This window comes from Podarcis liolepis, assembly GCF_965112155.1.
Source record: "Podarcis liolepis genome assembly, chromosome: 4".
Taxonomy (NCBI): Eukaryota; Metazoa; Chordata; class Lepidosauria; order Squamata; family Lacertidae; genus Podarcis; species Podarcis liolepis.
The window spans coordinates 78,747,697-78,774,688 of record NC_139558.1 but is presented as its reverse complement, the minus strand read 5'-3'; the positions used below and the strand labels follow the sequence as shown (position 1 = coordinate 78,774,688).

The window sequence follows — 26,992 nt, the reverse complement described above, 5'->3', positions numbered from 1 at the left end:
TTAGTGAGGGGTTGTCAGGTTTTTTTCCAGCATGGATAGGACTCTTTTTTCAGAGTAACAAATGATTTCATATTATTTGCACCTTGTTTTCTAGTTTGATCAAAGAAAGTTGCTGCTCTGTGCCCCAAAAGATTCAGAATACTTCACATCATATAAACTTCTAAACAATCAAAACTTACACGTATTCTTAATAGTATGTTTTAAAAATATGACTTTTTAATTTAATAAATATAAATCTGAGTATTCAGTGACTTCAGTTTTGTACTATATATTAAGATTTCATTTTTTAAGTACCTCTTCCACAAACAGCCGCTTTCTATGCTGTATTTGACCGAGAACTGAACTATAGAGCATGAATAAGAAGTGACAAAGCCTGTATAACTTACTGAGGACGTATGAACAAGACATGAATTCCATTTGACAGTCTCCTCAAAAGTAGCTTGAAATGTTCAGTTTCTTCTAAAAATGAAACCAAAGTAGTTTTCAAAACTGACAATTCATAGTAAAGATAAAGATGTGTTTAAAAGTCAACAAAACATATTTGAGGCAATATAGAAAATATGTTCACAATGGAAAAAGCTTGTTAATGCACTTGTAAGGAGCAAGAAGACTTGTACACATCAGCATGTGCAATTAAATGTCCTGTTTTAAAAATAAAAAATGATTTTGGGATGGTTTGTGATCCATTGGTAGTAAATTAACGGATTAGTGTAACGGATTAGTTTCTACTGGATAGCATTTCACATGTTTATACTTCACAGTTATGAAGTAACATATCCTGTTAAGTAACAGGCTACAACTTTATTTAAATAGGAGAGTGGTGAAACAAGCAACATTAGGACAGAGAGTGTTTGAAATTTCAAATTAGGTTTTTCATGGATTTTCTTCGATATGATGGAGTTTATAAATTTGGAGACTAAAGATCATCTGTATAGTCTCCCTTCCAAAAAAGTTAAGAACTGCTTAAATTGTCTAATTATTATTATTATTTTAGTAATATTTAGTAGGGGAGCTTGTGTAGTATAATTAGAATGTTGGGCTAGAACTGGGAATATCTAGTTAAAATCTTCACCTAGCCATGAAGCACATTGAGGAACAAAGTATACCACCTTGAGCTCTTAGGACAGGGAAGTGGAACCTCATGTCTATAGGTCAGTCTTGACCTGCCAGTAGGTCCAATTTGGCCTGTGAGGCCATTTCCCCCAAACCATCAACAGATATCACCCATAATGCAACCAAATGATTGGAGTTAAATGCTGCATTTGCTTTGTATGCCTATTCCCAGTATGGAACTGGCGCATGCAGCCAAAGCAACATGATTTAACCCCTTACTCATCAGCTGATGAGCCAGGGTTTTAAAATAGAAATGACAGGTGATTTATAAGCGGGCAGCCCTATATAATAATTATGCCAGATAGTGAACAGATGGTTTAAGGGTTATGCTGGAAAACTATATTGTCAACAGCTGGCTTGTAAACAATGCATTTGCAGCTTGCTCCTCTGGTAATGAGTGCAACACATCTTACTTCCAAGTAAGTGTGCATTGAATTGCAGCATTAATTTTTAAGCAGCCAGAAATTGTAGTGTGTGTGTGTGTTGTTTTAAGTGTGATGTGTTTTGATTCCAGGGAGCCTTATATGATAGAAATGGGAACCTGTCTAAGAGTTCATGAATAAAAAAAAGTTAATTCTCTTATCTTTGATGCAGTGTGCATTAACCTGGAAGCAGATAAACACTCCTTATTTCTTGAAGTTAGAATCATAGAACTGTAAAGTTGGAAGAGGAAACCCAAGGGTCATCTAGTCCAAACCTCTGCAATGCAGGAAGCACAGCTAAAGAAACCCTAACAGACGGCCATCCAACGTCTATTTAAAAACCTCCAAAGAAGGTGAATCAATCACCTGTAGTAGTCCATTCTACTGTTCGAACAGCTCTGACCATCAGAAAGTTCTTCCTAATGCTTAGTCGGAATCTCCTTTCTTGTAAATTGCATCTATTTTTCTTGTAATTTGAATCTATTGGTTTGGGATCCTGAGTTATTTTTTCTTATATATACTATGCAGGCATTTATTACTCCATTCTTCAACACAAAGTTTTGTATTGTCTTCCACTACAAAGTATAGAACAGTAAGTTAAAGTTCAAAACAATGTTTTTAAGTAAAAGGTTGCAAAAGCCAAGTTGGAATGCAATTTCCTTCAGCAGGAATATCATCAAAGGCTTTTATTGAAACATTTTCCCATAGGCCCTTAGATTAGTGCTATTTGCTTTATAATTACTGGTGTTTGTTATGAAACTAACACATAAAAATATATTGGTAGATAACAGGGTTTAGTTGAGAGAAATTTGGAGCCTATTAGTACTTTAACAAAAGCCCACAGCTGGAAAATCAGAGGGGAAAAAGGTGTCTAGAGCATGTCTCACATCTGCCTGTCTTTGTTAAACTTATACAGGGGAATAACTGTTTTCATTTATTTACAGTGTCCTAAAGAAGAGTTAAAGTGGACTCTCTTGGCCTTGACACTTGAACAAAATACATAGTCAGATATTATATAATTATGTTAGCAGATATCCTTGATTAAATGATATATTTATAGTTGTTTTAATATATGTGAAGATCATTAATATTTTCTGTTAGGCCTTATTCGTCTAATTGTATCTGTGCTGCTGGTTTCTCCTCTGATTTTAACTTCTTCATTGTAGTTGTATTGTTTTGATTTAAGTTTAAATATTGTCTCAAATGTTTGTACATTGTTAACAGCATTGAGTAGTTTTTATAAAGGCATTTTACCCTTGGCTTCCTAGAAATGCTAAAAGTCATTCCTCAAATCTATCTGTCTCCCTTTTCAGGATAACTCCCCAACCTTTAACATACATGTACTCTACATTTTATCCATCCATTCACAAGCCAGTGCACACATCCCTCTCATGGTGCTACCTGTTCTTCAGGGACACCCTACCTTCCTTCCAATCGCCTCTATCTATATAGAAACATATACACAGAGGCAGAGCTCCCTCACCTATCTCTCTTACTTCCAAGCAATCCAAATACCTGCGTCCAGTTGGAAGGGAGGTGTCTGTGTGTGTGTGCGTGCAGTTTTGGCCTAGCAAGGAACATGAGAACATGGAGGAGCAGTGCAGGCAGACAATTTAAATCCTTTTTTTGAGGGGAGGGAGAGAAATAGCTTGTTGGGCACTAGAGGTTGTTAATATGGTTTCACATCTCCAGGTGTTCAATCTGTGCTGAATTTTGTTCCTGCTGTGTTTTTGGTTTAATGTGCTGAGTTTTGTTTTAATTGTCTTTTTTATATTCAGTTTTTATTGCACGTGTTTTAATTTTAAAACCTTGAGGATGTTTTTAGGACTGAAAGGCTGGGTTCATAGGAACATGGGGGTTGCCTTATACATAAGACAATTGCTCTAAGTCAGTATTGTTCATACTGAGTGACAGCAGCTCTCCAGAATTTCAGAGTTCTTGCCCATTGTTGAGAAGCTGCAACCTAGGACCTTCTGCATGCTAATCAGATGCTCTAATCCTAATCTACAGCATTTGTCTTAAAATGTATAAATGTTTTAAATACAGTAAATAAAAATGTAAGATGTTTGTGAAGCATTGCAGAACAGGGTTGCTGTTCAATCAAAAACCTTAAAGCTCCACTGGCAAGGGCAGACCTTACAAAACATTGTATTGTTTCTAGCATGTTTTTTAAAATCCACACTTGTAGGCAGATAAATTCTTGAATGAATATAGTTTTGCTATATCAGTTGGCACTCTTAATATTCTGACAGATGGGCATGAATGTTTCATCCAGAGAACTATGCCATCAGATAGAGTGAGGGCATGATCTCCAACTAAAAACTAAAACAGCTGTCTGACCAAACCTTCTGTTTATATAGTTAAAGAATTGTGCCATGGTTAATCCATCTTTGAGCTGGATTAAATTCTGAAATAAATAAAAAAATCTAAAAGAATATTTGTGATTTTTAACAATGCACTTAGTACATTTCCTGTAAAAGCCAGTGGGAAAGGTTTCATTGATTTTAAGGGCTCCAGATGAGACCCCATTTCTTTAGTCTTTCCCACTGTGGTCATAGAACTATCCTGTTGTTGCAGGAGGAGGAAATAAAGTGAACCATCTGGAGAAGATTTTATCTGTGGCATATTTTGGGTAGAGCTGTAGGACAGTAGAGGAAAGGAGTGCTGGAGGAAGAAGTATGAGAGAAACACTTCAAGGAAGCAAGAATAGAAAATAAAAACTGCTTTTGTTTGTTTTTCAGTGTGCAAAATGAAAATAGAAATTTAAGTGAAATAATAGAGAAGGAGAAGGGGAATTTATAATATGTTCTTTGGCATGTTGGCTACCATTGATTTTAAGCATAAACAAAAATACTGTATGGTAGTTGTTACTTTAAATTGTAAAAATTTTGGCCACAACCCTGCTGAAACTTACCGCTTTGTCAAGTGTTTCTTAGGTTAAGAAAATAAAAACCTTTCCTTTGCTTACTACAACATTTATGGATTCAAGTTGGAACCTCTGTTTTATCCTTTTTCTTGGAGTGCCACAACTTGCAGCTACATATCTAACACTGGATAGGTATTGTAATTTTAAATGTATTTTCATTATTTCATAGAGAAAAATTACAAGATTTCAGAACGTGACCATAAGACGCAAAATGCATTCATAAATATAGAACTTAAAGAGATTAGTAATAATTATTATGATACAAAACAGTAAAGAAAAAAATATTAACGACTGGATTGGGTGCAGAGATTGTTAAATTGCTATTACTTGACTGATTTTGGCATATAGAAATATGAGACATAGAAGTGAATATGTAAGAGGCAAGGTCTTCAAAGGTAGAAAAAAAGAGACATGCAGTTGTACATTGACATGAAATCTGTTATTGCAGCAATTTTCCAATAGATTTATATCTAGTGCGCTCCATGATAATAATAATAATAATAATTTATTATTTATACCCCGCCCATCTGGCTGAGTTTCCCCAGCTACTCTGGGCGGCTTCCAATCAAGTGTTAAAAACAATACAGCATTAAATATTAAAAACTTCCCTAAACAGGGCTGCCTTCAGATGTCTTTTAAAGAGAAGATAGCTGCTTATTTCCTTCACATCTGAAGGGAGGGCGTTCCACAGGGCGGGCGCCACTACCGAGAAGGCCCTCTGTCTGGTTCCCTGTAACCTCACTTCTCGCAATGAGGGAACCGCCAGAAGGCCCTTGGCACTGCATCTCAGTGTCCAGGCTGAACGATGAGGGTGGAGACGCTTCATAGTTTAAACCATACTAGATCTGAGAAGTTTCCCTTAAAGTCATATTGTTCTGCTATATGAATTTATCTGCTTGATTCCAGTCTTTTAAAAAAGTTAGTCTTACAGCAGGATAATATACAGTGGTACCTCAGGTTAAGTACTTAATTTGTTCCGGAGGTCTGTACTTAACCTGAAACTGTTCTTAACCTGAAACACCACTTTAGCTAATGGGGCCTCCTCCTGCTGCTGCACCACTGGAGCACGATTATTGTGCTCATCCTGAAGCAAAGTTCTTAACTTGAAGCACTATTTCTCGGTTAGTGGAGTCTGCAACCTGAAGCATATGTAACCTGAAGCATATATAACCCGAGATACCACTGTAGTTTGGTAAAAACTGTTTGAATATAGCTGAGGCATTAATACATTTCAGTTTCACAGCTCTCCACAGTACAAATGGTTTGGGATAAGAGTACTTGCATTTTCACATATAAATCTGCTTGTCTCATATATTAGGTCAGGCTATTTGTCTGTCTAGCCTAGTACTGTCTGTTCAGACTGGTAACAGCTCTCTATGTTCTTAGGTAACAGTTTTTCCCATCACTTGATACCTACTACTTTTAACTGGAGATACCAGTATCACTGCATTTAAAAACTTATTGAATTAATTGGATATTTCATTCAAATAAATGAGAAGGATAAAATATTTTTCCTGAATAAAATAGCATTTTTATATGTGCTCACTCTGTACATACTTGGCAATAAGTTCCATTGAACTCTATGCAATTTTGTTCTGAGTAAATTTCATACACAATATGCTTCATATTCTTAAAGTAGCAAAACAAATTTAGGCTAGGTGCAAAAATATTTTTTACATATTTCAGTTGCTTCAAAATTCAGGCAAAGCTTACATATGTAGGCTGGATTGTGTTGCTGAAGAACTCAATTGGAATTCTTGAGTCCCATTTTTATGTTTAGAACTCTAGAGTAGTGGTTCTCAAACCTTTTCTGCCATGGACTATTTGAAAATTGCTGGGGATCTCAGTGGAACACTTAATGATTTCTCTGCCTGTTGTAGCAATGGCAATGTGCTGTGCTAGATGCTGTATGAATTTTAATTATATTTTTCTGCATTTAATTCATATATATTGTATTTTTTGTATTACCGTTTGAATTCCATATTCCAACTGTAATACAATAAAATAAACATAAGAAATAAGCAATAAAAATGCAATAAAAACAAAATTATGAGATGTCAAATGCCTATGAGTAACTAGCCTACAAACAGGATGTGCATGCAATAGCATTCTTCTGTTCATAATCTACAGTAGCTGGTATTCAGAGGCATACTGCCTGTGATTTTATTTATTTAATAATATTTCTAACCTACTCATAATAATGAATCTCAGAATGCTGGAGGTAATGGAGCCATTATGACTAGTAGCCGGTAATATCCTCTATGAATTTATCCTTCATGAATTTGTCTAATCTCCTTTTGAAGCCATCCAAATCTTTTGATAGCAAGTATGCTGTGTATTTTTTTTTTCATTTGTCTGTCCTGAATCTTGCAACATTCAGTTTCCTTGGATGTTTCATTAGATGACCATTGGTTCTAATAGTACGAGGAGAGAAAAACTTCCCTCAGTCTCTCCAGCTCCTTTACAGTATGCATAACATAACACAGCTTTATCATATCTCCCCTCACCCACTTTTCATTGTAAACTAAAAAGCTCTAAATGTTGCCAAATTTCCTTCCAGCCCTTTTGGACATTTTTTCTAGCTCCTCAATATCCTTATTAGAAACCAACAAGTGAGTGTGTACAGTACATGATTTTTTCAATCGATTAAAATTTTTCAGTTTTTAATAACTACCTCTCCCACTAGTAAAGTTTTTCCATAGTTTTGCAGTAGAGTAGTGGTGATCCCAACTAGAAATAATATGGTTCAGTTTTTTCAAACTTTCTTGCAGCTTTGCTAGTTATGATTTTTTGTGTACTAGACATTCTACTGTAATCTGAATAGCGTGTGCTATAATTCACAGTTTACTTATGTGTTGCAAGCTTCCAGAGAACTTGCACTTAACCTTCATTGGCTGCAGAAAGGAATAAACTGTAAAAAAGTGGAGAAACGATTTACCATTATAGGATGTTTGAAGAAGCAGTAATCATCAATTGTAACTCTTTGTTCACATGTAATACTAAATTATGGTTTAGCTCTACCTGCATGAGCTAGAATAATACCCTACTCCCAGCTTACCAGAGGTGGTTTTTGCAGCATGACATGGCAGTCAGGGCAGAATCAGTTGGGTTCAAGATCCTTTGGTATAGCTTGGAACATTTGTGTGGCGACGACAGAGACTGCTTGGGGAGCTGGGAGCCAATAAGTTTCATCATGTGGCTCCCAGGCATTGGGACTCTGGAGGTGGACTGGAGTAAAGACTCCTGACGTCTGGTCCACCCTGGAGCATAAAAGGCAGGCTCATCCAGCCTCCCTATGTCAGTCTAGTGCTTATTCTATATTGTTGTGTTTTCATACTATTTGAATGCTGGAATCGAGTGCATAGCTATGGACAGCAGCCAGTCACTGGAATTAGGGCTGGGGATGAATTTCACCCATAAGAGGGTGATTGTGGGGTTTTGCCTACCACCTCATAGCAAGTGTCACGATTTTTCTATGACATCTAAGACATTGGGATTAAACTTTAGTATGGAGGAGCAGGGTAAGGGCACACTGCTTTATTCAAGCAGGGATACCCATAAGGGATCTTGGAGAGCAGTGATTTCTCCCCAGAAGCCCAGTTGGGGGCTGATGGGCCCATGATGCCCTCTACCAGTGACTAGATGAGGTCTCCTGGAGGCAGTTGATGCCATGGGGGACTTCAACAGTGGTCAACCACAACTGTTGAATGACAGCTCATCTACCACCAGGTGGTTTGGTTGATCGTGTGGATACATACCAAATTCCTATGCTAAACCTGTTGCCATGTAACCAGTAAAGTTGTGTGACCTAATTTAATCCAACACCAGTTTGTGTTAGTCCTTATTTACTGCCTGCTCCCCTACTCCGCTGGCACTTGGACTTGTTGTTGTTTAGTTGTTTAGTTGTGTCCGACTCTTCGTGACCCCATGGACCAGAGCACACCAGGCACTCCTGTCTTCCACTGCCTGGTCAAACTCATGTTCATAGCTTCGAGAAGCACTTGGATACACAAGTATTATTTGTTCCACATGCTTTCTTCCTCCGCTGCTATTCCCACATAGCTAAGAGAAAGATGTCTGTGACATTTAGTGCCACTTTCAGAGAATCCTAGCTTGTTCTGCACAAACCAGAGGTGGTTTACAACAAACTTTGGTTAGATAAATTAGTCAGCTTCATAACTCGTGGTTTGAGGTAGACTGGTTTTGAAACAGGCCAGAGATTGTTTTAAACTACATTCACTGTTTCTTACTTATTTATAAATCAGGATTCTGTGAAAGCAAAACAAAAGCTGTGAAAGTCCCTATTATTGACTGCATGGGGCCGGGGTCTTTACTTTGGCTTCTTCCTGCTTGTATCTGCACTAAGAGGCTGTAATTTAGTCAGTGATACATGAGAGGCATGCCAGTGTATTCCTTTATTGAGGTGACTGATAAGTTCGTACATTTATACTAAAAGTTAAAAATATAAATATTTGAACTATATTAGTTTTGTGGTGCTATTTTCAAATCTGCATATCAGGAAATTCCCTAAACTGTTTTAAACTATAAATATGCAAAACTAATGAGTTCCATGATGTAGTTTTACTTATTTTTTTTTACTTTGTTGAGAGACCTTATTTACATATTACATGCAACTTGGTGAAATGAGACCAAAAACAAAACTGTAGAATATTGAAAAAATTTACCTCTAGTTTATATTAAATGAAGAATAATTCAAATCTCTAGTTTGCCAAATTTTGGTGGTAATTTATGACTTATATTACATATGTGTAATATGTATTCTCCTTTACTTTTTAAAAGCGATTGTACTAATTAAACCTCAGGGTATTTTGAGCATCATTAATGGTTGCATGGGTGGCCTTGATAAATTCCCATTTGGGTAATTATATTGTCTACATAAACTCCTCCTCTAGTTTTTAGCTGATGTAGGAATCTTCCTTTATGAATGTGGACTGCATATTGTTTAAAGTAGTTGTTGAATTCCTGTTGCAATTGTGGAGTGTATTTAGTCAGTCTAGATTAGATTTGGGCTATCAACTTTGTCAGTCCACAGTGAACAAAAACTTAAGCAACACAAGGTATTATTATTAACCTTTGCATTCTGAGCTTGATCATGTGATTTAAGCACATAAGTAGGATCAGAGATAGTCTAGCCACATAAAATCCTAATTGTGATGTTTAAAAACTTGAAGTATTTTGTTAATATTATATATTATATTAGTATTTTCATTTTAGTTTTGAGGTATGAAAACATGCATTTGGTCTTTAATATGTTTACTGTATTTTTGAAGCATTTAGGATTCATAATACAGTGAACTGACAAAACAGCTTCTGTTCATGAGCTTCAGTTTGTTACATATGAAAGTTTTTGAGACCACATTCCTAAGCATGCACTAACTTAATGTTAAAACAGAATACTGTAAATCCATGCAATAATGTCATGTTAATATTATTTAGCAAGGACTACATCTGATTAGCAGCCTCTGTTGGCTTTCAGACTCTCTTGTAAACCATAGCTAAAGTTACCTGAGTAGCAGAAGTTGATGTGCATTTGTATCAAGATTTCCTGATTTAATCAGAAATAAGAGTAGTATTAAGCAGTAAATCACTGTTAGATTTCTATTATATTTCTTCAATTTGACCTGAGTTCCAAGGAAGATAATAGTTTATAAAAAATTAGAAAAGTATTGATATAAAACAATTAAACAGATTTTTATCGTTTAAAAAAACAATTGTGTTTCCTTTTAAAAATCTGATTTAAAATAAAACATGAATTGAATGTAAACATGTAACTGTCTATATGTGGTTATATGATGAGTGTGGATTTCTTTAAAGGACTTATAACAGTTTCAGTGACAGTCATGCAGGCCAGTGCAGGGTGGGGGCAGCTAGGTGCACTTGCCCCAGGCCTCAGAGGGCTAAACTGGCTGGGGGGCCCTGCCAGGGACCAGCTGGTTTGAGTTTATGACAGTTATAAACTGTTTGAGTTTATAACTTTATTCTAACAAGACTCCTGCACCGAGCCTTAGACATGCTCTGCACATGCCTGCAGTGATGTATGCATTATTGTGGGTGTCCATATACATATAATATGTCTCACTTTGTTCAAGAGGACTTTTCCAAATAAGTGTGCAGAGGATTCTGCAGCCTTAGTTTTTAAGTAAGTGATCTTGGAAATGTACAGACAAAGGATTTTACTATTGCAGAATATAGGCAGTATGCTTCCAGCATTTCCCCTGTGCCCCTAAATCTTCTTTAGAAGGTCCTCCAACCCTCTAGTGCAGAAGTTCTCAACCTGTGGGTCCCCAGATGTTGGACTACAACTCCCATCAGCCCTGAGCTCTGGCCTTGCTCCCTTGGGGTGATGGGAGTTGTAGTTCAACAAGATCTGGGGACCCACAGGTTGAGAAAGGCTGCCCTAGTGGGTGGATGCAGAGTGGGTAAGAATCATGGAAATGGTTCCCCTTCTTTTGCTGTCAGAAGCCTTGCCATCTGCTGAGCAACACCATTGGATATAACTCAAACAGAAAGGTAATCTTTCAATAAAACTAAATAAATTAAAACAATAAATTATTAAAAATCATTATGTTTATGTCTTCTCCCGTCTTCCAAAGATCTTGGGGTGGCATTACATAGTTTTATTGTCACCCACTGTGTTCTCACAGTGGCTTAGGAATGTGAACCTGGGTCTCCCCAGTAGGGCATTTTGGTCACTGCAGCACACCAGCTCTAATTAAATTCTTCTTTTTTCTAATTAAATTATTTAGAGTTGTTTAAAATAGTAATCTCAGTTAGTCAGGTGTTCTTCCTATATATTGTAACATACTGTTTAACATTGTAGCACTGTTGATAGCTTGGTTCTGAGGGTTTGATTCTAAAAGTAAGACTAAACATAAATACCTCACCCCAGTCAGCCAGTTCTGAAGGAGATGTGGAGAAGTAACCCTACTTACTTTTACGCTCACCACCACCACCACCACCACCATCAAGGCTTTAGGACTGTTGGTTTGATGGAAATGTACACTCCTAGTGCATGATTTCTAGTAACCTTATGCCTTTCTTCTATGGTAATTTGCCTTGTCACTTGATTATTCACAGCTCTTATACTGCAAACATTTCTAGCTGCACTTTGCAGACCAAATTATTTCCAGTATTCAGACCCCTGGAACATTAGTGCCTTTATGGCTAAGGTTACAGTAAAGAGCAGCCAAAGAAACTACAGGGTGACTGATCATTTTAAACTGAACCACTTATGGTGAGTTAGTTAATCTGGAGACTATGGCAGTTGGGGGAACCACTGTTTTAATGAACAGCAGGGTTAAAAACTTGAATCTCAACTCTTCATAATTCAACTTTCTAAACTAACTTTTGTTAATCTGTTACTCATGAACCCAATGTAAGAAATTCTACTTTCAGCCATTAATCTGAATTCAACAGAGGGAAGAGGATAATAAAATATGATGGGTTGTATGAAATTCATTTATTTATTTGTAATCCACTTAATATCCCACCCTTCCCAAAGGAGCCCGGGATGACAAACACAACATAAAGATTGCACCCCCCCTCAAAACAATATCATTATCTCAGACAATGATTTTGCAGTTTGCAGGAACATTATCTTTCAGACAGTAAATGCTGGAGTAAACAGGAATGTTTTTAATTCTTGATGAAAGTCAATAATGATGATTTGAGGGTGATTTGTTATTCTTCTTCCACCCTTCCACCCCTCCCCATCTTATCCAAAGCATTGGCAAACACTTTAGAACAGCATGAAGGTCTGTAGGAAAAAGAGGAATCTGTTCATTGATGGAAGGCTCCATTGGATCAAAGAGTGTTCCATCAGTTGAGGGGCAGTAATTGAATACACCTCTATATTTTTATAAAAGAAGGTGTAAACAGATATTGACAATGGACGTTTGTCCTTAGCTGGAATGTTTATCATAGATCTTCTCTGTCATTCCCCACAATTGAAAATTGGGCAGCTGAACATTACACAGGGTACAGAGATAGCCATGGAGATGATCCAAAAAGTGGAAGGCCCATAGCTGCACAAAATGAAGAAATGGTGGCTAATGTGGAGTTCATTGTCATGAAAGATTGCTGAGTTTCTGTTTGAAAATTTGTCATGGATTGGTGGTTTCATTAAAACTTGATCAGCTGCACAGAGAGATAGAGAGATCATATATCTGCCCCAAGCTGGTTTTGTTTCATCAAACAAATTGGTTTTGGACAGAAAACTACTTTGAGGTTCTTCTATCATTGGGGTATAGAAATTTTATGAAATAAATTATGAAATAAAAATAATTCAAAATCTGCCTTAAAAACAAGGTACTTATGAGGGTAGTTCCTTCCTTCCACTTTTAAAATGGTGTAAGCTGCTTGGAGCGGTTACCTCACCTGCCATGAGGAAAAAAGACATTTTACCTTTTAAAATGCTTCCAGGAATTGAATGCATATCATAACATTCAGTCCCTTTCTTGAGAATTATACGGAAAAAAGATGGCTACCCATCTTATATTTTCTTTTCCGTATCATGTCCTTGTACAGTGTAGCCACATGGTCACTTCAGTCCATTGATTATGCTTAATCTGCAAATCAGTCTGCTATGTGTGGTTCTAGAGGAGCAAAATGAGAAGATTTGCTCCAAAATGTAGAGCAAGCAAGAATCCTTCCCAACTCTAGCTGCGTATTGGGCCCTCCATTCTCTTATAATAGATATTGCATCGTAATGAAAGAATTACTGTTTGGAATTTTTCTATTCCATTTTTTTTATTATTTCAGAAACATGCCACATGTTTGAAATTCTAAATGTATGAATTTTACACTTTTACTCCAGTGCAGCAAAGGATTGCCTTTAGACTAGAAAGCTAATATAAATGAATTTGTGTAAATGTATAATTATTGGTTTATTGATAACTGGATTTGCCTTACATATAATACGCAATCCTAAAATCCTCCTATTACTTGTAGTAATAGTTCCTGTTAGTTCCTTAATATCATCTGATCTCAGACATCTCAGGAGAGTTGCATCAGCATGCCGAGGGATTTCAAACATTATTTGTTTAAACAAAAGAGTAAACCCAGACAGGTTTTCATGTTTCCATATTTCTATTTATATAGTTGAATATCATTTACACTGAACTTTTGCTTGCCTTATTCTGCAAGGGACTACAGAGGAAAAAAGTCTTAAGCTTTGTCTGTTCAACCGTGCTGCTACAAAAATAGGCTTGATGTGCACTGGGTAATGTTTATCCACTATTCTGTGGTAATTTTGATAATTGATACCAACATTACAAAAGCAGAAATTCCCCTGTGTAGGTACTGCATGCAATACCATAAGTAAGACTTCCATATTCGTAGTGATTTGTATTCTTGAGTTCTGACTTAAATCTGCTTGGTGTTTATAGGTCAAATAATATACACTGAACTTTAAAAATTAAATCATCCATCTTACGTCTGTTTTAAGAGTTTATTTTTTAAAATGCATTTTCTGTTCTTCTATAGACAGTTGAAATATTAATAGCCAGGAATTTAGTAGTGTTCATAAGTAACATTTACTTAGACTGTACAGACTCCAAAGTTAATTCTTTATCTGTCCAGAAGGCAACTATACTAAAGAAATTGTGTAATAGGTTCTTTTTAAAACCCAAATTCTACTTTATTTAAAAAGATTTATATTCTCTGACATCTAGGTTAGTGAACAATGGATCAATATCAAGAGTTTAAGCAATGTATCAAACACCAGCAACATAGTTAAAACAGCAGAGGACTGAAACCAAACAGATTTTATAATGGTCCAGAAAATTAAGTAGTGATTGTCTGAGACTGTGGTGGCATAAGAAGAGGCTCCAAGTGAGGTTTCTGAGGTAGAGCATTCTGATGGTGTGCCACAACTCCGAAGGCCCTTTCACCTGTGACCAGGTAGTAGGTATCTAACGTTGGAGTGCAGCAGCACTAGGGTCTCTGATGAAGACCTTGATGCATAGAATTTTGAAGAGTTTTAATTGGTAAGCACTACGTTTTTATTAGTAAGCACTTAAGTTATGTTTCAAGCAGCAGCTGGTGACGGTGCTTCAGAGATAGCATTCTACAGGGTTGGCTCCTGTTTGCCGCATAGCTTCTGTGTTCTGATCTAGCGTACATTTTTGAGAGGCAGACCTGCATATAACACACACGTGACTTTATATGGGATTGTGCTGTTGCTTTTCTTCATTCAGCCTTTCCTTGTTTAAAATTGTGCAAAGTCTTCCCTTTGTGTTAGGCCCTTTTCACAAGTTTTATGCCCCTATGTTGTCACATATGCTCTTGTATTCTTGTAGTTCAAAAAGTGAGTCGCCTGAGACGTGGCAGATCTGTTCCCTGCTATATAAATGATGTTATGTGACCCTTGTGCAGCTAACAACCCATTAAACAATTAAAACACAGTTGAACAAAAACAACACAATACAGTATAGCTCAGCAAACACTTCTCAGGAGCTGCAAAGATAACTAACTACATAATTACATTCAAAACTGACCTTCCCTTTGATAAGAGTCATATCTTTGCTGCCTGGTAGATTAAACTGGATTCAGTATGTTCACTCCCATCTAGTCCATCACGGCCTACAAATACTGCTTCTGAGCATTTGTAGTCTCCCTAGGAGCAAATAAAAACGAGAAAGTGGGATGCAGCACAGACTGTCTTTAGCATTCATGTGACTATTCAGCCCAAATCACCTCCAATGGCTTTATGTAGTTGATGGCATTCAAAACAGGAAGGAAAATAGTGGAATTTCATAGGCTAAATGTGGTGGAGTAGGGTAGCTGTCTCCCAGCAGGACCTTCTGGGCCTTACTTTCCAAGAATGACCAGAGCCTTCAAAGCTTGGCATTTTCCAGTCCTGTTCCAGCAAAGTATCCCAAGAAACAAAGCTGATACGTTTCTGGCTAGAAGGGAGAAGTTTACTATGCTGGGTGTTCATTAGAGTTATGCATTTTGTAGAAAGTCCATGACTGGTAAAAAGAGAAGTATTTTCCAAATTATGCAGAGGTGCAATTAGCCTGACCGCTCTATTTATTTCCACACCTGCCCCTTCTCCATTCAGTACTTACCTTTATCAATCATCCCCTTTCTCCAGTTAAGCTCAGGTTACAGATATTAAACCCATAAATATTATGTGTTCCGAGTACTCCACTCTGGGAGGTAGAGAGATTACCTGTTTTGAATGGGTTGATCTTCTCTAGAAGGAACAGTTTCATAGTTGGGCGTGCTCATAGATTATCACTGGAGGCTTAGGCAGCCATGGTGGTCAGGAGTGCTGCATTCTCTATATTAGACTGTTGAAACCTGCTCCAAATGGATGTGCCCTGAAAGCCTCATCTGGTCCAAAATGCAGTGGCCAGGTTACTGGTTCGGATTCAGTTTAGAACTCATATAACCCATGGTTTAAAACAGTTGCAGTAGTACCCTCACAACACCCCTATGAGGTAAAGTCAGACTGAGATAATGGCTAAGTCAAATATGTTAAAGGCACGCAGCTAATTAAGTAAAGATCTTGTTAGTACTAATTATTACTCTTGTAAGTTTTGGCATTTAACATGAATGGTCTTGCTAAATTATGAAGGTCTGTCAAATTTCCATGTGCAGTGGTTTCAGTATATCAAATATGTGGTGTATACAGTCAAAAATAAATTGTCTGGGTAATATGAAAAATACATTTTGTTCCTCTATAGTTTAAGAAAGAGAAGGCTATTAGGAACTGTTGTTGAATATTGAAACATGACTGCTTATGAGGGTGCTAGAGATCCTTTAGTTTGGGCTTCATATGTGTAATATTAAAGCTTCTGTTGACAATCCTAGTTACAGGTAGTGAACAAATTTGAGAGCTTTTATATACTAACACAAACCATGTCACCATATTTTAGTAAATATTTGGCATCCGTCTGTCTTGAGAGACAGTGAAGTGTGACCACAGGGGTGAAGTCAGACCACAACATTTGCAGCACTTAAGTGACCTACCTGGAGGGCAAGCCTGGGCAGTGTATGGAGGTTCTGGGCTGCCCCTATGACATGACCCCCCTCTTGGCCTTACCGATGTGGTCCAAAAAAAGAAAAAGAAAAGCAATACGTTTGGCAGCAGCTTGGCTGCAGGAGTTTTCAGAAGGAGGCGTACAAGGTGTCATAGAACCATAGCAATTCCACTCTAGAGTTGTGTAGGGCAGGCATGGCCAAACTTGGCCCTCCAGCTGTTTTGGGACTACAATTCTCATCATGCCTGACCACTGGTCCTGTTAGCTCGGGATGGTGGCAGTTGTAGTCCCAAAACAACTGGAGGGCCAGGTTTGGCCATGCCTGGTGTAGGGTATACTCATTAGCCTTTTCTTCTCCCAAAGATATCCCACAAGGCAGCAGAGGTTTAGGACCAGAGTTTTCCTTTCCTAGATGGGCTCCTTTCCCAGGTTGACAAGCCCCATCTACCCCTCACTTCCCTATACAGCAGGTGGAGAAACCGCCTTCTTGACTGTTGGACCCACTACTCATCTCATCCCCTAAATCTGCTGGAGTCAGTCTTTGCATGCAGGGAAGTGTCTAACTCACTGAGGATTTGAAACTCATTGGCTACCCTCACTTGGTTGAGCTGGGCAGTCGAAGTTGTTCCTGGGATGCGGTTGCCGACACATGCTGACCACTTATTGGAGCCACAGAGAATTGAGTGCAGGGTGGGGGTACCAAAGGTGTACAAACTACCCCAGGATGACTTGTTCTCCACCAGAGGTATTACCACTCCCCCAGCACTCTTTACACACCAGATGTTTGAATAGTCCTGTAAATAATAAAATAAGATGGAGTTAATTCTGCTTAAGAGCAGAGCATACATGCAATGAGAAGTCAAAACAAGATTAGCAAGTGATGCCTTTCACTTAAAGTTTTGATTCTTTTAAAGGTCAGTAACATGGTGTGATGCCTTTATTTTGGAGCAGGAAGCTTTCTCCAAGAATCAACCACTTACTGAGATTGTGCCATGAATTACCTCAGATGTAAATTTCTCAACTCAGAATCCACAATTCATTTATCCCAGAGCCGTTTTGAAGGACACCTCTAAAGGAGTTTAATGCCTGCTGAGAAATAAACAATTTGTAAATTGATTATGCTTTCTGACATTGTTCTGTCTGTTAGAGGTAGAATGCTGGGTTTGATGGATTACCAATCTAAAGCAGTAAAAAAAAAATCTTTTTAAATTTGTGTTATACAGTTGAAAATAGCCTTTAATGAACTAAAATGGGCTAATTCTACATTATATGTACACATGGGCTTGTTTTTATGTCAGCATTGTGTCGGTCAGAGATTTACCTTATCAAAATATGTTGTATACATTAGTAGACATACTTTTGAAATTTATTTCATACAACCATTGGGTATGTTAATGAAAACTATATTTTGCATATTTATTTTTTCATGAGAATGCAGTTTCAATGAACCCTTGTTCTTTTGAACAGCACACTTTTGCTTATTGGTTCCTTGCCTGGAATCTCTACATCAGAGCTTTCCAAATTTTTCATGTTGGTGACACACTTTTTAGACATGCATCATTTCGCAACACAGTAATTCAGTTTTACTAGGAAACTGAAGGTTAAACTAACCCCTTTCCAGCCCCAGGAGGAGTGCGGGGAGCGTTCACAAGACACACCTACATACTTTAGCTGACACATTAATGTGTCACAACATGCAGTTTGGAAAACTCTGCTCTACGTGTTTGTGTTATTGTGTGTTTTCCCATGAATTTTGAACCCTAAAGCTGTTGGCTTGGGAAGCTCTACCTCTGCAGGTTGACTCAAACATTCCTACAGGCTTTACATAAATTTAGTATATAGCATTTCATGGAGGTTGGGGTATATGTTCACTTGCAAGATTGGGGTCTCTGGGTTGTATCCAATGCTAGTCCTACTCAGAGTAGAATCATGGATGTTAACGAACATGACTAACTTAGGTCCATGAATTTCAATGGGTTTACCCTTTCAACTATAGGCATGTAAACCTACCTAAGAGATTGTCAGTGTTTGTATTTATGAATACATATGTGTGAGCCATCCTGTAGGACCAGTAAGTTGCAGAATAATTAATTGTACTTAGTAATTATTTTTTACTTATGATGTAAAGCAAGTTGGAGTTTCCATAGATCAAGTTGGGTCTGATTTCAAGCTAGAAATTGTTTGATCATTATATTCTCTAATTAAAGAACTGTTGAACAAAATTATATGACTTTATTCAAGCACAGGTTACTGATTCAGAAGACTTAATAGTTACCAGAAATAGTTATAAATCAGACACTTCATGTTTCATCAACAATAAAAATAAAATTCTAAGATTTAAAGCAGAAGATGAATTTATTACACTAGATAGAGAAGAACATTTTTTTTATTGTGTTTGAGCTGCTATAGAAACTGCTGATGCTTATAATTTACTGTCTGCTAATAGATATTTGAATTACTACAGTTATCTAAGCTCAATGTTTACAGATAATTTTGTTGTCTCCCTTCCCTCACTGTTTATAATAGCTTTATTAGAGTGACATATATAAGGAAACGATTCCTTTTTTCTGATATGACAGATTTAATGCTTAGTAAAATTGAATTATTTTGTTTGGTGTGGTAGATTTTATGAGTGTCTTGGACTATTTTTTCTATAATTCTGGAAAATTTATGTGTGGCATTAATTTTTTTAACACCAATATAATGTTTTGCTAGATGGTGCCTGATATGCCACTTATTTCCTTAAGTTTGGTTTGCATATTTCTGGATTAATGACTGTGTGAAATTGTATGTTTGTTGACTTCCATTGACCAAAATTCTTTACTGTTATTCACATTGCATTTTAGAATGCTTCTTTGAATGTTTCCTATGACTGTGAGGGGCATGTGCAAGGATGATCCAAGTGATGCATTAACCAATACTGTTGGATGCAATAATTCTCTTCCTTTAGGAGAAGGAGTCTTCCTCCATTGAATGAACCTTTCCTGTGATGGAGGAAACTCCTTCTGTAAAAGAAATGGAAATACTGGATATGAATGACAGTTTGCTGCCATTTAATAGCATAAAAAAACCTGCCATCTGACAGAGCTGCCACAGCTCAGTTTCCTGATAGGGATGGCCCTAAGTATGTCTGATTCTCATCAGAATACTGTTTATGGAAGACAATCTTACTTGGCTACGAGTGATTGCCAAAGAAGAAGACTAACACAACAAAGTGAAAACTGTCATCATGTTCTGGCTTGCCTTTTCAGAATGCCAGCGGAAAAAGGAAACACAGATAGCCCTAGCAAAGTAGACCAATTTGTATAGGCCACAAAGTGTTTAGTAAGCATTAAGTGTGATTTAGGTAGTGTGCCTGAATCTTGTTGAAAACTGCTTAGTAAGTAAGTAAACATTTTCTCTTTTTCTGTGTGTTTGTTTTCAGCTGGTTGGTGGAGAATTCGATCTAGAGATGAACTTTATAATCCAAGATGCAGAAAGTATAACATGCATGTCAGAACTTTTAGAACACTGTGATGTAACATGTCAAGCAGAAATTTGGAGTATGTTCACCGCCATCCTTCGTAAAAGTGTCCGCAATTTACAGACCAGCACAGAAGTTGGTTTAATTGAGCAAGTGCTACTGAAGATGAGTACTGTGGATGACATGATCGCAGGTATAAACCACCAAATTGATGAGTAGAATTGAAATATTTCTGATCACTGTGGATGTATTGCTTAATCTCAGCTATCATCTGAATTCGTGGGGGGGGGGAGGTATAGTAATTTTGTAACAAAGGCACATATTACCCTAGTTAGTCATTGAGCAAACTACCATGAAAGTGGCACCCTACTCAACTCAATTGTAGCTTTTTGTACCTTTTACCAGGAAATTAGTGAAGAATTCATATTTCTTAATTGAAGTAATACAGATTTGACCAGGGGGGTGGGGTGGTATTGAATTGGAACTTGTTTCTGTCACTAATTAATATAACAAAATCCTAATAAACCATTATTTCTCTATCTGCACTTCCTCTAGTTAATGGAGGCAATGAAAAAGTGACCTGGTTTACAAATCACATTAAACCACAGTTTAAAACACACTGTAATGTTGGGGTACACTGCTCTAAAGTTCCTGTGCCTATTCCCGCCCCAACCTGTCCTGCTACCACACTGGGGACACAATAAGATGGAGTCTGACTTGTCATGTCATATGAACCTGGGATAGTTCTTTGTGTCTGCAAACAAACCATGAGCAGTAACCAAGGTTTGTTCCTGCAAGGTGCAGTTGAATGGCCAGTACAGTGGTACCTTGGTTTAAGAACAGCCCTGTTTACGAACTATTCGGTATACGAACTCCGCAAAACCGGAAGTAGTGTTCCCGTTAGCAAACTTTACCTCAGTCTACGATTGGAAGCCGAACGGTGGAAGGGCACTGGCGGTGGGAGGCCTCATTAGGGAAAGCGCACCTCAGTTTAAGCACAGCTTTGGTTTAAGAACAGGCTTCTGGAACGGATTAAGTTCGTAAACCGAGGTACCACTGTAGTCTCTTTTGTGGCAAATAAAAAATAGCAACTGCATGTTGAATTTTCCCTTTCCCACACAATTATGTGAAGTAGACTAAATTGTGGTATGATGGTTCATGTTCCCTACAAACCCTGGGTCATGTGGCCAGCATGACTAAACCGTTTCTGGTGCAATGGAACACCGTGAAGGAAACCAGAGTGCACGGAAACTCTGTTTACTTTCCCGCGGCAGCGGTACCTATTTATCTACTTGCACTGGCATGCTTTTGAACTGCTAGGTTGGCAGGAGCTGGGACAGAGGAATGGGAGCTCACCCTGTTGCTCAACCTTCTGATTGGCAAGCCCAAAAGGCTCAGTGGTTTAGACCACAGCGTAACCCGCATCCCTTGAAATATAGACTTTGAGGATCTGTATTGGAACATGCCTCCTGCACCAATCGCATTCGCAACCCGAGGTTCTACTGTATCTTCTGTTTCTTATTACCTGAAGAAGTGTGCATGCACACGAAAGCTCATACCAAGAACTAACTTAGTTGGTCTTTAAGGTGCTACTGGAAGGAATTTTTTTATTCTGTTTCTTAGGGGGTAATAGGAATAAAGTTTTATAAACAAATACTTTTTTGACCTGAGGTGCCCCCAAATGGTGAACAACATATTAAAATAGAAACCAGATAAGAGAACATTCTAACATTTATTAATAGCATGTAATGGTAGTATGAGTTTTATAGCCATATTAAGGGTTGGGGAAGCTAGCATTCAGAAATTTTGATTTTAAAATCTAGCTTGAACAACATTTGAACAAATTCTAGTGTACTTTTATTTGTCTTTGAAGATCTTCTCGTAGACATGTTGGGGGTACTTGCCAGCTACAGCATCACTGTCAAGGAGTTGAAACTTTTGTTCAGCATGCTTCGTGGTGAAAATGGAATATGGGTAAGCTGTATCTGGTGCAATGATGTGTATGATTTACACATAGATTTGTGTGAAATTAAAAGTTTGTCTCTGTTTTAAATATTGTTTTTGCTAACTGCTTGCAGAATTATTTTCTAGTCTTGTTAGGAAACTTGCAAATAGCTAATGCATTGCAAAGATAATCATTATCAGGTGGTTGTATTTTACAGTTCCACAATTGTGTTTTTTGACAGCCTAGACATGCAGTCAAGCTCTTGTCAGTCCTTAATCAGATGCCACAGAGACATGGTCCTGACACTTTTTTCAACTTCCCAGGCTGCAGTGCTGCAGTAAGTTTTAAACAATATCTATCTTTCCTAAATGAAAATTAAAAGTTTAAAATTCATAAGAAATAAGAAATGAAATCCTTATCTATTGGGCAAATGTATTTTGCAGTCTTTGAGGGAATATACTGGTATTTGGTAAATATTCTACATATAATAGTACTATTTTTCAGTACTATAACACTTGGGATAAAGATTCCTTTTAATATATTTTACCCAGTAAAATAGTTTGCGTTAGGAACTACTGTGGCCTCCCCTCCTCTATTACGCTATGCCATTGTTTGGTATGTTCTTAGCATATTAAAAAAAAAAGAGAGGTGAAAAAGAGTAAGCCCTGACTAAAATTGTTGACCAGTTGGTTTTAAAGTCCTCTCGTCACCTCTAACTCATTATTCTAGTATTAAGGTGTGTGATGGTGGGATATGCAGATTTGCTCGTAGTGAGATTAGAAATAGTTTTATTGCCTAAAAATGTAATTTAGCATTCTAGCACAATACATGTTATTGTTGTTTTACTTTTTTATAGGCAATTGCATTGCCTCCTATTGCCAAGTGGCCTTATCAAAATGGGTTTACGCTTAACACTTGGTTTCGCATGGATCCATTGAACAATATTAATGTAGATAAGGATAAACCGTATCTCTATTGGTAAGTAAAATCAATGTATTTTGATTCTATTTTTGAAATGAAAAATTTAATGAGTTCATTTTTAATATTTATTGAAGTGATTTGTTACTTAGATCAGCAATAGCCAATAGGCAGAATGGAGGCTGGACCTTGGTTGCACATAATTTTATATAATTTTTATTGAACTTGCAGCATTTTCATTAAGCTAATATAAATTGTTGTCCCGTGTTGCATTCATAATGAAAATAAACATGTTATCAAAAGTTGAGAAAAATAGATATTTTGATACTTCATTCCTGTTCCAGGCCTGTGATACCCTTCATACTTTTCACCTCTGCAGGAATCAAATTCTGTATCAAAATACATTTATGGCTTCTAGATTTCTGTCTTTAATTAGCATTCAGTTCATTAGCATCTATTTGTATGGTGAAGTATAGGTTTTAATAAAAAAATTCCTTCCTGTAGCACCTTAAAGACCAACTAAGTTAGTTCTTGGTATAAGCTTTCGTGTGCATGCACACTTCTTCTTCAATGATCTGAAGAAGTGTGCATGCACACGAAAGCTTATACCAAGAACTAACTTAGTTGGTCTTTAAGGTGCTACAGGAAGGAATTTTTTTATTTTGACTATGGCAGACCAACACGGCTACCTATCTATAGGTTTTAAGAGTGTCATATACTTGAAAGAAAAACCTGAATGATTAATGAGACTTAAATTTTGTCCACCTGAATTTCCACCTGAACTTTTTAAAGGCCCATTTTGCAAGATTTTATAAAATAACAATCTTAGATTACGAAAAAGTAAATGTGTTGTTGAAAAACACTTTATTTAATATGTGTATATGCTGCATAGATTTGCTTGCCAGGAATTGGATCATAGAAGTAGCCTCTGGCTCTCTGAGAAATGTGCGTGCAACTCATAGTTTTTACAGTGTAATATGTGAAGTAGCCCTGGCGAAGAGCAATTTGGTACCAGTTATTTTAAGGATCAGAAGTCTCCTTTTTCTAAAAAATATGTGGCTGTTGTCACCTATAGGATTTCCGAACTGTGATTCAGTCAAGTGCCTTGCAAGATTGAGGACAAAGTTGTTGGACTTCATAGTGTCCTATATGCCACTATCACAGCAATTCCAGTAGAGCTGTCCATTGCTGCATTTGGTCCAATGTTATGAGATCATTTCATTTAAACTATCCTGTCTGATGATGTGGATAGGACACTAGGATACTTGATCCAGCCACATGCCCTCTGGACTACTTCCCTTCCTGACTGATTTAAGCTAGCTGGAGTGGTGTGGCTGAGTAGGTCCAGGGTGTTGTGAATACATTATTGTGAGAGGCAGTGGTGTGGCTGCTACTTAAAAAGCCCACATTGGACCCATTGGTATGAAATAACTACCAAGCATTTTCCAATATTGTGTTTGCGGGAGGAGGTTGTAGAGAGAGTGGTAGCAGAAAAAACTGCAGGTGTTCCTGATAGATAATGATTATCTGGATCCCCTTCAGTCTAGGTTTAGGCCTAGTTTTAAGATCAGATTGGCATTGGTTGCCCTGATGGATGACTTGTATCAGGAGATAGACAGGGGGAATTGCTACAGTGACCTTGCTACTCTTACCATTGACCATAGTATTCTTCATAATTGACTGAGTGTGATGGATATTGGAGGTGCTGTACTATAGTGATTCCTTTCCTATCTGCATACTCAAGTCCACACAGTAAGGTTGGAGGAGCATTCTTTGAGCTCCTGGCACTTATTCTGTGGGGTTGCTCAGGGCACCATTATGTCCCAAGAGTTATTTAACATCTATATGAAGCCATTTGGAGTGATCATTAGGAGTTTCGCAGCATGGTGCCATAGGTATATTGATGAAACACGGTTCTGTTTCTCCATAACATTCGAATCAGGAGTGGCTGTGAAATTCCTGGACTGGTGCCTTAATGCAGTGGTGGACCGGATGAAGCCCAATATACTGAGTTTGAACCTTTGGAGGATGGTGGCTCTGTTACAGTGTATGTGTCTGAACCCACTCGTGTGTCCAGCACTTATGTGAATTCATACACACACTACCAAGAAGTTTTGGATGTTTTGTTAGAGTTATGAAGTGCCTGTGTTATGAATATGTGTTTACCTGATGCCCACAATAAGTTTTCACACAAAAGCAATTTTAAAAATTGGTTTATTACATGAAATGTGAGTGATAGAATATATAAATGCTGCTTCAGATAGTAAAATTACTATTTAAGCAGGCAGCAAATCCTACAGTACTTACACACCTTGATCTAAAGAGTGACAGAATCCCTAACCATTCTCAAAATCCTACAGATAGTGAGTGTGACAGTTTTGTGACAGAACTCACACTAATAGCGAGGCAAGAAAGAGAAGGGAAGCATAGTGTCCTGAAGTGGAGCATAGTCTCAGGCTGGTCCTTGAGAGCACTATTGATGCTGAGGGGATTTACCAATTTTAAGGCAAGACAGTTCAATCCTGAAATCTGGATTAGTTAGTACTTGGCATTTTCCCTACATGGGTGTAATGGGGGGGGAGCATAAACCCATGCACACATTTCCAAAAATTACTCTAGCTTTCCAATATAAAAGGCATATAATTTTCATGTGGCTTTATACATGGAAAATGTTGTATATGAAGAAATCCTTGGGATAAGGTTGGTGCATTTTGCTTCATTTTTGGTGCTGCTTATTTTGACATGCAGGAATTCTTCACAAGTTGACAATTGATTTAATTAGAGATTTTGCTGCATATCCTGGAGTGAGATTGTTCAAATGTCTGGAAATAAATCAAAGCAGAATGTCAAGTTTTCTGCAGCATATTTCGAGGTGAACAGAGGACATGTTTCTGCTCCCATTCAAATGAGCAAAATCTAACATGAAGGAATATTCCTCCAAACCTCAATTCGTATGTGATCAGAGGTGGCAGAACTTGATATTTAAATGGTTAGTTGGAGCTGCAACTGATATAAACCTAGTGATTTTTTTTTTAAATGTTGCATTCTTTTATCATTAATTGCTTAATGTGGTGACTATGACCCAGCCACCTTTAGTACCTGGCCACCTGGGGAAGGAGACCTGGCCACAACAGTTTACCCCTCTCTTGTACCTTCCCCTTCCCTCATTGAAGTACTTGCTACTACCAGATTATTTACAGGTAATCCCTTATCGAAAAGCCTCCAAGGGGTTTCTGAAGTCTCCTTAGGTAGCAAATTAAAGCTCCAAATGCTAGAGGGTTTAGAACCCGAGACTATAGGAACATAAGATTTGCTCTGCAGGATCAGGCCAATGGTGTAGTTAGTTCAGCATCCTATTCTCACACCGGCCAACCAGATGCCTCTGGGAATCTGTCAAGCAGGATGAGCACTCCCATAAGCAAGTGGTGTTTGGAAGCATTGCTGTCTCCAGCTGTGGAGGCTAAAACAATGAGTTTACTAAGATGAAGAAATACAGAGTTTTAAAAGAGAAGAATCAGTTACTGGTATTTTGGGGTTTGGAGAAAAATTGTCAAAGCAAGGTAGATTAAAACACATTCACTTTCCTTGGATTAAATCTCATATAGGTATATAAATTCAATAAACAACAACAACAACAGTCCCTAAACAACCCTTCTTCCTTATTATGCTGACTCCTGCATTTATCTACTTGCCTTCTGTCTGTCTTTTTTTTAGACCTCCCTTTTCAGTCACATGTTTCTCCCTGAAAGGAAGTTTACAGCTTTTAAGTTTCCTGCCCCCAGAGAGAGATGCTTTATGAGCATTAGGGCATACATTGGAACTCCCAGGTTAACTCTATACACCCTAAATAAGCACGTAAAAATATGGATTCCCAATTTATACAGGTGTCCCACCACATACGTGGGGTTGTGTTCTCGGATTGAAATCACATAAATTGGGGAGCATGCCACTTTAATAGTGAGGGCATGCAGGGAGGAGAAGGGGGAGAGAGATGCACATCATCAGGACTGCTGCCCTTCCACTTGGGGCTGCTGCCCCTGGCCTTCCCTTCAGTCGCTTCCAGGTAGTGGCCCTGAGTGACTTCTGAGCAGCAGTAGTTCACTTTATTTGGTTTCCTTCTCCCCTTCCCATTTTGACCCAGCTGCTCTTGTTGCCCTTGGCCTCCCCTATCAGCTTAGCTACTCAAACTTTCCCACC

General features: G+C 37.7%; 1 protein-coding gene across 3 annotated transcripts in view; it reads left to right on the top strand.

Annotated features, from left to right (window-relative positions):
- The window catches only part of NBEA (neurobeachin), a 356,767-nt gene that overhangs the window by 7,652 nt on the left and 322,123 nt on the right, over positions 1-26,992 (top strand). For all 3 annotated transcript variants that reach the window (XM_083498846.1, XM_083498847.1, XM_083498848.1), the window contains exons 2-5: positions 19,894-20,125; positions 21,806-21,906; positions 22,119-22,214; positions 22,734-22,855. In XM_083498846.1, coding sequence (XP_083354972.1) covers positions 19,894-20,125; positions 21,806-21,906; positions 22,119-22,214; positions 22,734-22,855 — 551 coding nt within the window. The remainder of the gene's footprint in view (positions 1-19,893; positions 20,126-21,805; positions 21,907-22,118; positions 22,215-22,733; positions 22,856-26,992) is intronic.